This window comes from Cavia porcellus, unplaced genomic scaffold, assembly GCF_034190915.1.
Source record: "Cavia porcellus strain 051 isolate PalLab524CR breed Dunkin Hartley unplaced genomic scaffold, mCavPor4.1 scaffold_342, whole genome shotgun sequence".
Classification (NCBI taxonomy): domain Eukaryota; kingdom Metazoa; phylum Chordata; class Mammalia; order Rodentia; family Caviidae; genus Cavia; species Cavia porcellus.
The window spans coordinates 26676-40425 of NW_026947825.1; the positions used below are offsets into that span (position 1 = coordinate 26676).

General features: G+C 44.1%; 2 protein-coding genes across 2 annotated transcripts in view; both read right to left on the reverse strand.

Moving 5' to 3' along the window:
* Window positions 1-342, reverse strand: part of LOC134475165 (protein mono-ADP-ribosyltransferase PARP14-like) — a 24803-nt gene extending 24461 nt beyond the window's left edge. Inside the window, exon 1 of the mRNA XM_063244591.1 lies at window positions 210-342. The gene's annotated coding sequence lies outside the window, so the exon portion shown is untranslated. The remainder of the gene's footprint in view (window positions 1-209) is intronic.
* Window positions 314-13512, reverse strand: LOC134475166 (protein mono-ADP-ribosyltransferase PARP14-like). Its single transcript, XM_063244592.1, has 5 exons — window positions 13264-13512; window positions 8954-9087; window positions 7985-8018; window positions 2479-2682; window positions 314-446 (listed from the first exon to the last, which is right to left on the reverse strand). The coding sequence occupies exons 1-5, from the start codon at window positions 13463-13465 to the stop codon at window positions 391-393; spliced, it is 630 nt and encodes a 209-aa protein (XP_063100662.1). The 5' UTR covers window positions 13466-13512; the 3' UTR covers window positions 314-390.
* Between the last annotated feature and the right edge of the window lie 238 nt (window positions 13513-13750).

The following is a 13750-nucleotide window of genomic DNA, read 5'->3' on the forward strand; positions in this document are numbered from 1 at the left end:
GAGAATCTCCTTAATGTTTCTAAACCTTGAGAACTTCTCCAGAGTGTGAATCACTGACCTCATTAAGCATCATATTCCAGAAGGACAAGTAATTAACTCCATTTCCAGTCATGAATAAGCAAAGAAAGCACATCAGAATCTAACCAACGGCCAGGATCTGCATCACATGGTCTAGATTACGCCTGGTACACTAGGCTAAGAGATGTTACCTTTTCTGTCACAAAATTCAACCAGAGCTGAACTCTCTTCAGGAAAACACTCAATGTGGGCCACTCTTCCTCCTCCATGCAAAGGATTTTCAAAGAAAATTTGTAGCTGGTAGTCATCAACATCAGGGGGCACGTTTTCAACCCGGACTGTTTTTGTTTCTTCTAGAAGTCTTGGAGACAACTAAAGTCCTTCACTCAAATCATGACTGGCACAGTCAGAAACAAATTTCATAGTGTCTACAAAACAAAGAACATTAGGAAATTACTTGAGGTGTTTTTTTGTCCGTGGATGAATAGGGCTGGCAGACACAAAGGGCAGGGCCCTGAGGAGACAGCCTTTACAGGAGCGAGCTGAGGCCACTCGATTCGGTCCCCTTTCCTCCCCTTTCCCGTAGCTTGTGGCTCACAGCTGAGGGAGCCAGCTTTTCCCCTTTCACCTTCATTATTCCTATACAGAGGCTTGAGGTTCTCCAGAGCAGGAGCTGCAACTTATGCATGCTCACACCCCAGCGCCTAGATCAGTGCTTGGAGCACACAGCAGTGGGTTCTACAGTTGGGATCTGCATGTCCCCCAAAGCCCATGTGCTAACGGCTTGGCCCCCAGTTTGGCGTGATTGAGAGGTGGCAGAACCTTTAAGAAGTGGAGCCTAAGAAGAAGTTTTCCAGTCACTGTGTGGGGCGAAAGGGGACAGTGGGATTCTAACCTCCTCTTCTCTCTCTTTTGGCCACGAGGTGGACAGTTTTATCGTGCTGCCAACAAAGTGTGCTGCTCAGCCACAAGCCTTAAAGCAACAGGGCCAACTGACCATGGACTTATCCCCCAAAACTGTGAGCTAAAATAATCCTTTTCTTCTGATATGTTGACTGTCTCAGGTATTTGTGACAGTAATTGAAAGCTGGTTAAAATATTAGGTGTTCAAGGTATTTGACCAGTGAACAAGAGCAAAGCCATTTAGATTCCCCTTATAAGAATAATAATAAAGTTGTCAAATGTGATGGTGCACACCTGTAATTCTAGCACTCAGGAGGCTGAGACAGGAGAGTCACAGGTGTGAGGCAACAGTCATAAGTATCCCAGCCTGGGCTACATGTGAGTTCGAGGCCATCCTGGACTACATAACAAGACCCTGACTCAAAAACTAAAATAACAATAAGACAACAATATCAATAATAACAATAATAGCAAAAAACTTGAAATAAGAATAACTATTAAATCCTTACCATGTCTCAGGCACTATGCTAAATGCCTTTTAAACATTACCTACTATTTCATTGTGATGCTGGGGATAAAACCCGGGGCCTCTTACCTGCTGGGCAACTGCTCTGCCATTGAGCTCCCTCCCCAGGCTACCCCCATATTGTAGGCAAAGGACACGAGGTGCAGAGAGGAGAGTACCTTAGTCAGCCTTGTATAACTAGTTCAGTGGCAGAGCTGGAATTTTGACTCCAGGATCTCCGTTCTTGACTGACCATTACATAGCCATGACTGTGGACTGAGGCCTCAGAACTGGAAAACTTCCTGGTTTTAGGTGAGGATAATTCCTCTCCTGACAATGACCCTTAAGAATGCTTATTCACTGCATTACATGCACTTTCTCATTCCTGTGTATGTGAATGACCCTCAAAGTACTAAAGAGAAAAATGGTCAACTGGATAAGAGAACAGAACGTAGGCTGCTTGGATTCAGACCCAGATTTTCACTAACTGGAACCTCTGTGCCTCTCTCAACCTCCCGTGTATACTGCGGGTAATAAGAGTAACCTCATAATCTCACAAGGTTGTTGAAGGGAAGAAATAATTCAATACAGGTAAAAGGCTGAGCATAGTACCTGATTTACTATAACCACTATGTGTTTTTTGTTATCATTATTTTCCAGTAAATCCAGTTCGGAAACATCAATAGTTACTTCTCCCAGTGAGATAATACATGAAAATGTCTACTCCAAAGAAAGACTTATTCTGTCTGTCTTTCTGCCTCTCTGTCTCTGTCTCTGTCTCTCTGTCTCTCTCTCTCTCTCTCTCTCTCTCTGACACACACACACACACACACACACACACACTCACACGCTAAAGTTCAATCCATTAAACAATTAAAATTGGTGAGAATTTATTTTCAAAACTTAGGTACTTTTCTTCTAAACAGAGAAAGAAAAGCATCTATATTAGCTCTTTTACTGCCACCACAAAAAGCTGGACGTTCCTCGATGTTCTGCTGCTGAGTATCCCAAACCCAAGGTGCGGTGCAAGAGGAAATGTCACTCGCGCTTACCTGTGTGCTTTTTAAAGGCAACCACAGCAACAGCAAAATCTCGTATTATTTCCACCTCGAAGTCATCACTGGTCAGGCCAGTTACGTTCTCCACTAACAAGGTTAACATCATGTCAGTCACATTCGTGTGGAGGTTTTCAAATGCCACCAAACTGGGAACATGTTCACATTCTCTTGGGATATCTTCCACCTCTTCTGACACACCTAATGTTAGGCGGACAAAAAAGAGATACGAGATGTTCTTTATCCACCATAGTCTTAGCAAAGTAAATAATCACTAGGCATGCCCGTTTCTTTCCAGACATCTTGGCCAACTCAACTAAAAATCAAGCCTTAGGTGGGTTTTCCTTCATTTAGTTAGAAATGAAATGTGATATCCCACTGTCCACTGTTTGCAGCTCAGGTGTATCACATCCTTTCCTGCCTTGTGTGTCTGACGAACCTACCTTATCCTTCTTAGCACTTGACACATGCCCCTATCACAGCTCTACATTAAAATGATTAAACTAAGCTTCTCAAAAGCGAGGTAGCGCCGACTCGTCCTTGCATTGCTGGCCCATGGCACACAGCTGAAACTCAGGAAAGGTTTGCTGAACTGGAGATGACTGCTTGGCTCTCTGGAGGAAAACAAAAGTATCCAATCACACACACACATGCCAAACACAAGACAGTTTAAGGGTTCAAGAACAACACAGCATTAAAGAAATAACTATGAACAAAAAGAGTGGGTACTGGGCTGTGATGAGTGATGTGTGATTGATCTCTGAGTGCCACTCTACCACACGAGACCACGGACAAGTGTTTTCACAGTAAAATGAAAGTGCTGGCCTGTGTGAACTACACAGTAAGTCACTCCAGCAGCACAGTTTTATAACACTGTGATCAGCAGCTTCATCCTGAAAGAAGTGTGGTGAACTGATAAAGAGCATCCAGGAGCATTTCAGGAGCCCAAGAAATTTACAGAAGGCTGGTGTGGAAAGGCTTCTGTGAAGAGGAAAGGGTACAGATCGTGAAAGATCTGTACCTTTGTAGAATTGGGGAAACAAGCCAGGTAAAAGGTTTGCTAACCACTCAATAGAAGACCTCTTCTTCCTCTCTTAAAGGAGCCAACATAAAGGTCTATGTAAGACTACCTATTTAAATCCACCTAAGTTCCTAGATGCTTGCTATCTTTGGAGTCTGGGTCAGATAAAAACAGGTTAGAAAATGGGTCTAAAATCTTCATTGTTGGTGAGTGGCTAGGTGGATCTCCCTGACAATATAATTTGAATTTTAAGCAAATTTGCAAGAATGCTTAGTAAATCAGTTAAGACAAAGTTATGGTAAAATTTATGAAACCATGAAAAACAAACCCTTCATTAAATTTTCGATCTAATATCCTGCAGAAATCCACAAGATCATTAATACCTAATTTGAGAAGCTGTACTCTGATAAGGTAGAAAACACAGAAGAAATGGGCAGATTCCTAGATTCATGAGTTACCAAAGCTGAATCAAGAAGGTATAAAATTTCTAAATAATCCAATATCAGTTAATGAAACTGAAGAAGTAATTTTAAAATTGCCAACAAAGAAAAGCCAAGGAACTGATAGATTCACTCCTGAATTTTGCAAGAATTTAAAAGAAGACCTAATGCCACTACGCCTCAAACTAAAAAAATGAAATTGAAAGAGAAGCAACACTCCCAAACTCACTCCTGGAAGCAAGAATTACCTGATACAAAAACAAGAGAAGGAGCCAACTAAAAAAAAAGAGAACTACAGGCCAAGAAGGAACATAGATGCAAAAATCTTTAGTCAGATACTGGCAAACAGAATGTAGCAAATAATCAAGACGATTATCACAATGACCAAATAGGATTTATCCCATATATGCAAAGATGGTTCAACATGCACAATAAGTTTAATACATCACATGTACAGGACTATGGACAAAAACCATATGATCATCTCAATGGGTGCAGAAAAACCGTTTGACAAAGTCCAATACCCATTCATGCTAAAAATCTGACAGAAAATGATAATGGAAGGGTTTTACCTCAATCTGATAACAGCCATCTATGACAAACCAATAGCCAAAATCATACTAAAAGGACAAAAACTGAAAGCTTTCACTCAAAAATCAGGAACAAGACAAAGATGACCAGTATCATCATTACTACTCAACATAGTCCTGGAAACTTTATCCAGACCAATTAGACAAGAAAAAAAAAAAACGATTAAGAAGAAGAAGAAGTTAAATTATCATTATTTGCTTATTACATGATACTCTATATAGAAAGATCTCAAAAACTTCACCAAGAGACTTCTAGATTTAATAAGCAGGATACAATGTCAACACTCCAAAATCAATAGCGTCCCCACACACAAATAGAAAATTCACTGAGAGAAAAATTAGGGAAACAATACCTTTCACAATAGTAGCAAGAAAAATGAAATACATGGAATCAATCTAATAATAATAATGATGAAATATCTATAGATTCAAAACTACAATACTCTCAAAACAGGAAACTAAGTAAGATATAAAGAAATAGAAGGCCCAGGGATATAGCCCAGTGGCACAAGCACCTGCCTGGCAAGCACTGGTCCTGAGTTCAATTCCTGGTACCAAAAAAAAGAAAGAAAGAAATAGAAATAGATATCATTTTCTTGGATAGCCACAATAAATTTAATGCAATCCCAACCAAAATACCAATAGCATACCTCACAGAACTAGGAAAATAATCCTAAAATTCATTTGGAACTAGATGAAATCTCCAATAGCAAAAGCAATTCTGGGTAACAAAGGCAAGGCAGAGGCATCACAACCCCCATCTTGAAATTATACTACAAAACTACAGTGGTAAAAACAGCAAGGATCCTTGGGTCTAGTTTGCGTTTTTTTTTTTTATTGTTGTTTGTCTGTTTTGTTTTGTTTTGTTTTTATAGCAATCTTGTTTTGGACAAAGGTACCAAACACCTTCACTGGAAGAAAGATAGCCTCTTAAATAAACTGTGCTGGGAAAATTGGATTTCCACATGACAAAGATTAACGTAGATCCACATCTGTCACCCTACACTAAACTAAAATTGAAATGGATCAAACAGATAAATATTAAAACAGAAACATTTAATCTCCTGGAAGATAAAAGAGATAAAACACTTGAAGAAATAGGTATAGGAAAAGACTTTATGAACAAAATCCAAATAACACAGGAAATATTACAAAGAATTGAAAACTGAGATCTCACCATCTCACCATAAAAAGTCTTTGAACATCAAAAGAAACTGCCAACAGAGTGAAAACATAACCCACAGAAAGGGAAAAAATTTTTACTAGTTGCTCTTCAGACAAAGAAGTAATAACTAGAATATATAAAGCATTCAAAGCACCCAACTCCCCCAAATTTAAAGTCCCAGTCAAAAAAATGAGCATGGAAAATGAAGAGACACTTCTCAGATGAAGAAGCACAAACAGCAAATAAATACATGAAAAAAATGTTCAACTTCACTGGTCATTCATGAGATGCAAATTAAAATGACACTGAGATTTCATCTCACCCAAGAAAAAATGACTACATTAAAGAAATCAGCCAATAACAAATGCTGGCAAGAAGGCTGTAAGGAAAAAGGACCCTTTGCCATTGTGGGTGGGAGGGTAGACTGGTACAACCAGTGTGGAGAGTCCTTGAAAAACTGAAACTATACGTTGCATTTGACCCAATTATTCTCCTTCTAGCATCATGGCATAGGAATATACGCACACCCACGTATATAGCACCACAGTGTGGAACAGCTAAATCTGGGAAACAGACCTGATGCCCATTAGCAGATGAGTGAGTAAGAATATATGGTTTTTATATACAATGGAGTGCTACACCATAAAGGATACACTTGAGACATTTTTAGGTAAATGGACGAATCTTAAGACCGTACTCTTTAAGTGAAATAAATTGGACACAGATGTTTAAATATCAGTGTTTTCCTTGTGGGAGAAACCAAAGCACACATGACACACACTGGGAAGCAGGAAGGAAGTGTTCAAGTGGGAGAGGACCTAGGAAGGGGGAGGAGGAGGGAAGGAAGGCAAAAGGAAAGAAGAGAACAGAAGGCAAAAACAGAAGCAAAGCTTTTGCAAATAAGGAGGGTAAGAAGGGGTGAAGGGAGGGAGGGGAATGGGGAGAAAAGAAGCATGATCCGTCCTGTCCGGGTACAAACTCCCTGTGAGGAATGCAGTCATTATGTGTGTCATCATGTATACCGATAAAATCAATTAAAAAATACATTTTAGATCCAGGATATACAATAGTAGGAGTATACATATACAAATAGCTACTTCCTCTGAAACTGAGCTTGATTCTACAGAAGTTAAGGCAATTTCTCAGAAAATAATAAGGCTTTAAGAGATCACAATAATAAACACCAGGATTTGAATAAACAGTAATGAGCCAATTTCAGATCTGAAAGATGGAAAGCAAGAATTAATCCAAGCACACAAAAAGATTCCTATTTCATAAGAATCTTAAGCTTTTTATAAAAGGTGCTTATTGGATTCTATAATGGAATTGTAAATTCACATCAGGTGAAAACAGTCTGCATGTTCCTAACCACTAATTAGTCATTTTTCTAGGTAATGGAAGCTCTCATTCTCATGCTACTTAAAAATCAACAAATAAACAAAAAGAAGGCTGCAGGAAACTACCATTCTTGTGACCAGGACAATGTTTTTTCCAGATCTCTTTTTCCCAAAGATGTGGGTACTTGTGTCACTGTTTCTTTCTTGCTAGGTTCACTTAGCATAGTTTCTCATTTAGCAGCAAGCTTAATCACGTGAACGTGCTGCTGCTTTGATCAGGCAGCACCACAGACTAAGGCACGATAGTGTGTTCAGCAGCAGAGTCCACGCCATCTAGTTGTCTGCTGGCTTTTCCTACAGCAGGAGATCAGAAGAGCTCCTGCCTTTGGGAAGACGGGACCTTCCCTCACAGGCCACCACCTCAGGGAAGCTGTGGCCCACAGAGAAGTCACGCCTCCCTGAAGCAGGTCCAGAGGACAGGTCTGCACACACAGGGCTCACTGCGCAGTGCTGACTGACTGACCACGCACGGCGCCCACAAACACGACATGCTTGTCCTTGTTTCTCACTGGGCAGTTGGGCACACGTGGGCTTGAGAGTTCAGTTCATTGCCACTGCCCCGGGAGTCTTCTGTTCTACCCTCACTGCAACACATTACTGTCTCCAGAGGGAACTGTGCCCATCCTGTGAACCAACCTCTGAGAGCTCAAGGAGTTCTCATTGCCCAAGTATGAGGATCATGCATCGCATGGCAGCTCCTAGGTGGGCAAACTCTGTTGTGTATGTCACAAAGACAGGATAGGTCCTCCAGGTGTCTGTCTGTCTCTCTCTCTCTCTCTCTCTCTCTCTCTCTTTCTCTTTATTAATTAACTTTATTGATCTCAAGTGTCTTATTTAATCAAAACAAAATTGTCTGGTGAAGGTCAGAGTCATTTCAACTGATATTTTACCTGGTTCTTTGACATCTTCTTTGGTCTTGGATTCCTGAAACCCAGACAATAAAGTAACATTAATATAGGGCTAATAATTTCTTTACATTAAGAAGATGACCCTAGGATCACCCTGGAGATGCAGAGAACATAGAAACCCAAACAGGAAAGCTCCAGTGACGGGGCTCTTGACTGCATCTGGGGCCGCATGTCAGAGCTTATCTCCTTACTAGTCACAATAATCATTGTTGAAAATGAGACGCAAACAAAAGAAATCCCAGTGTACATCAACTGGGATTTTATTTTTGTGTTTTGAGACAGGATCTCCCTAAGTAACTGAGGCTGGCCTAGAAATCACCATCCTTCTACCTCAGCGTCTCACTTGCTTGGATTATGAGCATGCACCCCTGCACCAAGCTCTGCACCCAGTGTCAGGGGCTCGGGGTAAAACCTAAGTCAGACAAAGAGCTTAGCTCATGATGTCTTTCCACTTAACATTTACTGTTTACTATACAAGCAGAAAGGTTCCGGGTCTTCAAAGCAGTCATTGCACTAAATCCTCACAAGAATCTGACAATCTCCCTTACAGTTAAGGAAAGATTACCTGCAGTACGAACCACTGTCCCCTCAAGATGATGTAAAGGCAAAAAGAAAATAGCAAGCTGCAAATTACAAAACAGCCAAGGCCAACAGATTCAAAATTTACATCCTAAACCAGTGGTGGTGACATTTTTAGAGCTTTCAATGATGCAAACAGCTCGCAGGGCACACGTGCCGGAGGTTCACCGCCCCCACCCTGACCGTCCTGGGGACTCTCACATCCTGCCTTTTCAAGTGTCTAAAGTCAAACAAAGCGCTTCCCTCTTCATCACTCTATGTGGCCCCCGCACTGCCTTTGCTCCTGCGCATGTGCAGCCTACTTTTCTCACTCCACTGTGATGAATGCTTTACCTCCTCTGCTCAGATGCCTGGATCCCTTTGTTTACTTACAAAACGTGTTGGAATTTTCTCCTTAGAATCTGGGACTTCATCCGGAGTGGTGGGCAGCTGGACTGTTAACTGGTACGTCCCTTTTCCTGGCAAGACTAACTCGTGATTTGGTTTTTGCAGAACTGTCTGTCGAACTGAAATGTCAAAAAAAATATGAAAATAAAGCCAAGTGACAAGCAGCTGTCATTTATATAAGTATCCCATGGTGTCCGTTGGTTTCGTCACTCTGTCAATAGTTGAGCTAGTTTCTCAAGAGACGCTATCCATAGTACACAGAGGGAAACTTTAGAAGCAGATGTGAATTTGCAGTGCATCCTCCAATATATTTTAAAATAAATAATGCTAGAGTTTGGACATGGAACATCCCTCAAGGGCCCAGCACTGAAATACTAGTTTCCAGCCTCTGAACCAACAGCAAGTGATAGAACCTCTAAGCGGCAGAGCCTGGTGGGAGCGAGGTAGGTCACATGCACCAACCCTTAAAGGGAAAAGGGGACCCTTCCCCTTCCTCTTCCTCCCTTTTCGCCTTCCCACCATGAGAAGAGGGCTTCCTCTTCAACTACGCCCGCTATGATGTACAGCCTTGCTGAGGACCCAGAAGCAAGAGGCCAACTGATGCAGGACTGACCCCTCCAAAACTATTGAGCAGAACTACACCTTAAAAATTGCGAATCTCAGGTATTTTGTCACATTAATGGTAAGTTGATTACAAACACATTTAGTGTATTATTCAATAGGCGTTGCTAAAAAATCCTGTCTTTTTTTTTTTTTTCATTTTTATTGGTACCAGGGATCGAACTCAAGACTGCCTGCTTGCAAGGCAGGTGCTTATGCCACTGACCTAAATCTCCAGCCCCCAAAATGCTGTCCTTTTATTAATGAGGCTAGTGGAAATTTTTTTGTACCAGTTTAGTTTAAACTGAAGAAAAACTGTAAAGAACCACAGTGCCTGTCACAAAGACATCAAAAAGGTGATGATTTTCATTCTACACTAATGTGACATAATGAAAGCAACCCTCCTGTAGAGCCAGGGCAGACTTGGTGCCTGGGACATGACGTGATCAAAGCCACATTTTCTGAAGGGATTCAGGTGGCCACGAGCAAAATGACCAGGAGCCTAAACAGAAAGCTGTTTCAGCCAATTTGTTAACCTGTGATGATAAGAGCCTCCCATCTGTTAGTAAAGGGAGTGCAAAATGAAAGAATGAGGGCCAGAGATTCAGCTCAGGGGCACAAGTACCTGCCTGGCAAGCATGAGGTTACGAGTTTGATCCCCAATACAAAAAAAAGAAGAACAAGAAGAAGAAAAAGAGGAAGAAGAAGAAGAAGAAGAAGAAGAAGAAGAAGAAGAAGAAGAAGAAGAAGAAGAAGAAGAAAGGAAGAGTGATACTTGCAAATATAAAATCAAAAATAATTAGCACTTCAGGAGAATGGCAGCAGTAAACAAACTGAAGAGCGGACAAAAGAGTCCAAAGACCCGAATTCGAGTCCACAGGTTTAGCTCAGTGGCACAAGTGCCTGCCTGGCAGGCCCAACGTCATGAGTTTGATTCCCGGTACAAAAAAAAAAAGACCTAAATTCGACCTTCAACTCTGCCACAAACTAGCAAAGTGACTCACGGCAATGCTTTAACTCCTCTAAAATCTGTTTCCTCATTCAGAGTGGGGAAAGCATTACCAGTAAGCTGCAAAAGTTATCGTATCAGAAACTGAGACAACAGCCTCCTAAAACAATTCAAATTCTACCTTAATTGAACTATGCAGGTTGATCCTTGTTCACCTCATTCTCCCTGCATTTTGCAGAGATGATTTTTCCCCACCTGGCCAGCCAGCTCAAGTCACCCACCATCCTCACTGTCACTGATCCTTGAGCCACTTGCTTCTTCACAACATAATAAATACTTGGAGGGGCCTTGGATCCAGGCCTTTGTCCACACATCTTCACCTGGTTGGGCTTAGGACCCCGACTGCCCTTAACTTTGACTATGTCGCCGTGTCTCTACTCTTGCTATGGGTTACACTGAGGTGGTAGATTGGAATTAACTTGCCGGGATTCCAATAACATTTCAATGGGATTACAAATACAACTTTCTGGATTGTGAGGGTTGGTGAAGGGATTATAATACTCAGATTTTTACTATATTCAATACTTGGGTTACAACAAAGCTCAGATCATCTATGTTTAATTTTACTTAAGTAGATAGGTTTCCTCACCCCAAGGTGTCTGAGACAATCAGCAGGAGCTCAATTATGACCAGAAAGGATGACAAAATGTATACACCCAAAACAAGGTTTAACATGGGGTGGGGATGTGGCTCAGTGGTACAGTTCTTGCCTTGAATGCACAGGACTGCATTTCACCCCCAGTACCACCACCAAAAAAAAAAATTTTTAAGTAAATAAAGAAAACATGAGGTCCAGGGCTGATGGTATAGACAGCTCAGTGTGAGAGCACTTGCCTAACATGCATGAGGCCCTGAGGGCATCCCCAGCCCAGAAAAAGAAAAAGAAGGAAGAGGAGGAGAAGAAAGAGGAGCAGGAATTGGGGGAATAACCAGCTTTTCTCAACAAAATCATGTAACTATGAAAGCCGGATTATCACTTCCTACTCATTCCTATTTGCTGTGTGCCACTCTCTGCAGAGGAGCACTGGTGCCTCGTCTCTATTCTTCTGCCACTGGCATGAGGTCATGTTTCACGGCGGGCCTACACCTGGCAGGGCCACTGCCTGCCATGGAGGGTGGGCAGACGGCAACAGTGTGCTCTCTTTGGACACCCTGCCCCGCAGGAATGCCAGGACTGGCTGTTTATTGTCAGAGAATTCTGGAAGACTCCATACTTACGAAAGTGGTTCCCAAGAAGGAAACTGAAACTGAAAAAGGACTTTCCCCACCCTGAGAACTTTGCCCATAAACAGCTCCCAGAGGTTTTGAGTTCCTTAGCTGAGGGGTAAGGGAAAAGGGGGCACTGGACCCTCTGAGGTGCAGGGAGCCTGCAGCTGTGAAGAAGAAAGCCTCACAGGGAAGCTGCTTGTACTCAGCCTGCTGAAAATTTGTATGATGATTTCCATTTTCCTTCATTTTGTGTTATTAGCAGACCCCAGAGATTCTCCAAGTTCAGGCACTGAGGTCACCCCAGGGGCTGATTCCCACCCACCCACACTCACTTTGGGACTCTCTCCAACAGTTGCCCAGGTCCCTTGCTCACTGCCCTCTGGGAATTCAGAGGAAAGTCAGAGCCCACAATTAGAGCACTACTGCTGAGACTGACAGGACCCTCAGAAAAGCAATCCCTAAGGGGTTTTGATGTTGACAGCTGGAATCCAACTGAGCAAGTGACTGGCTGGACAATGACTCAGCTGCCCAGCCAGCCTTCCAGATAGTCACTCATGGAGGCAGTCCTTGGCAGAGACTATCCTTGGTTTTTCATAAACAAGGGTCTTCTGTCCTCTTCCACACTCACTTCCTGCACACCCATCTGTATGCCTTTCTCTTTCTGAGCCATTCCCCCAGGCTGGATCCCTGCTGGGCCATTCCAGCTGCCTGGTTCTCTAGGCCTCCCTGCCTCTCCTCTGGCCCAAAAGCTTCTAGGCCAATCCTTCACCGCGAGGCCCATAGGGCTTGTCTGCATCCTAAGCCATGAGACCGGGCCTTGCTTCCCAGGTAGGACCGCAGCTGGGAAGCCATGCTGGGAGAACTCAGCCCTGCAAGCCCAAGAGAAGGAAACTTTCCAACCCAGCATCACCTCTGAGCACCATTCGAGCTGTCACTCTGCAGCCACCCTGAGAGGAGGAGGAAACAACAGAGGTGGAGGAAGTCTCCAACGAAGTGTGTTGTTGATCTGTGGCGCCTGGCCTTCCCCTCCCAGCGCGGACCACAGCGAAGCCTGTATTTACACCTAGACCAGGTGCCTTTGGGTAGCACCACTGCCCCTCTCTAAATGACCCTGGACAAAGTCTAGAAGCCCTGGGAATCCCGCGACCCGGGAGGAATTACTAGGAGTTCTCATTTTTCTTAGCGTCCCCCCTAACAGCAACGGGGAGGGAGGGCAGCGGTGGGAAGGACAGGGACTATCTATCCATTGGCTGTTTTGGCCACAGCTCCCCAGCCCAGCGGACCGCGCAGGGGCGCAGCGCGCAGAGGACCGGCCGCGTCGGGGCGGGCGCGCTCCAGCTCTGCCTCACCTCCAGCTCCTCGGACGCCACCGCTGGGCGGGGCGGACCTGCACCCGCGGCCAGGACCCCGATCCCCCGGGGAAGGAGCGGGTGGCCGCCCCAGCCCGCCCCGCTCGCCCTCGCCGTGCGCCCCTCACCGTCCTCGGAGAAGAGCACCAGGAAGCGCCCCGGGCTCTCGGGGTCTCTGCGGACCTCACACTCCCCGCCGCCTCCGGAGCGCTTGCGGCTCTGGAAATAGGACTGCAGCTTGGTGCTCAGATTCTTGGGAGGGTCGCGGCCCCAGGATCCCTCGACCAGCAACGGGAAGGCCCGAGACGCGGCCATCCCGGGCTTAGCCATCCCCAGACTGGGCGGCCTGGCTGCTCGGGGAAGTTAACTTTGCCTCTTTCGGTTTCCTAGAAATAACCCTGGGGGCCTGACTTTCTTCTGTCTGCAGCTGAGCCGCCCAGGAAGAAGCACACCCTCTCCTCTGGCCACAGCAAGGGCAAGGACCACTTGAGCAGAGGCCAGCACTGCTGGACTGAGGACACAGGGATGGGTTCCTGTTTGAAACGCCAGAAGCCGACATTTTACCAGGGCATAAGTGGGCCAGCAAACTGGGACGCTCTTAAGACCTTCATTTGG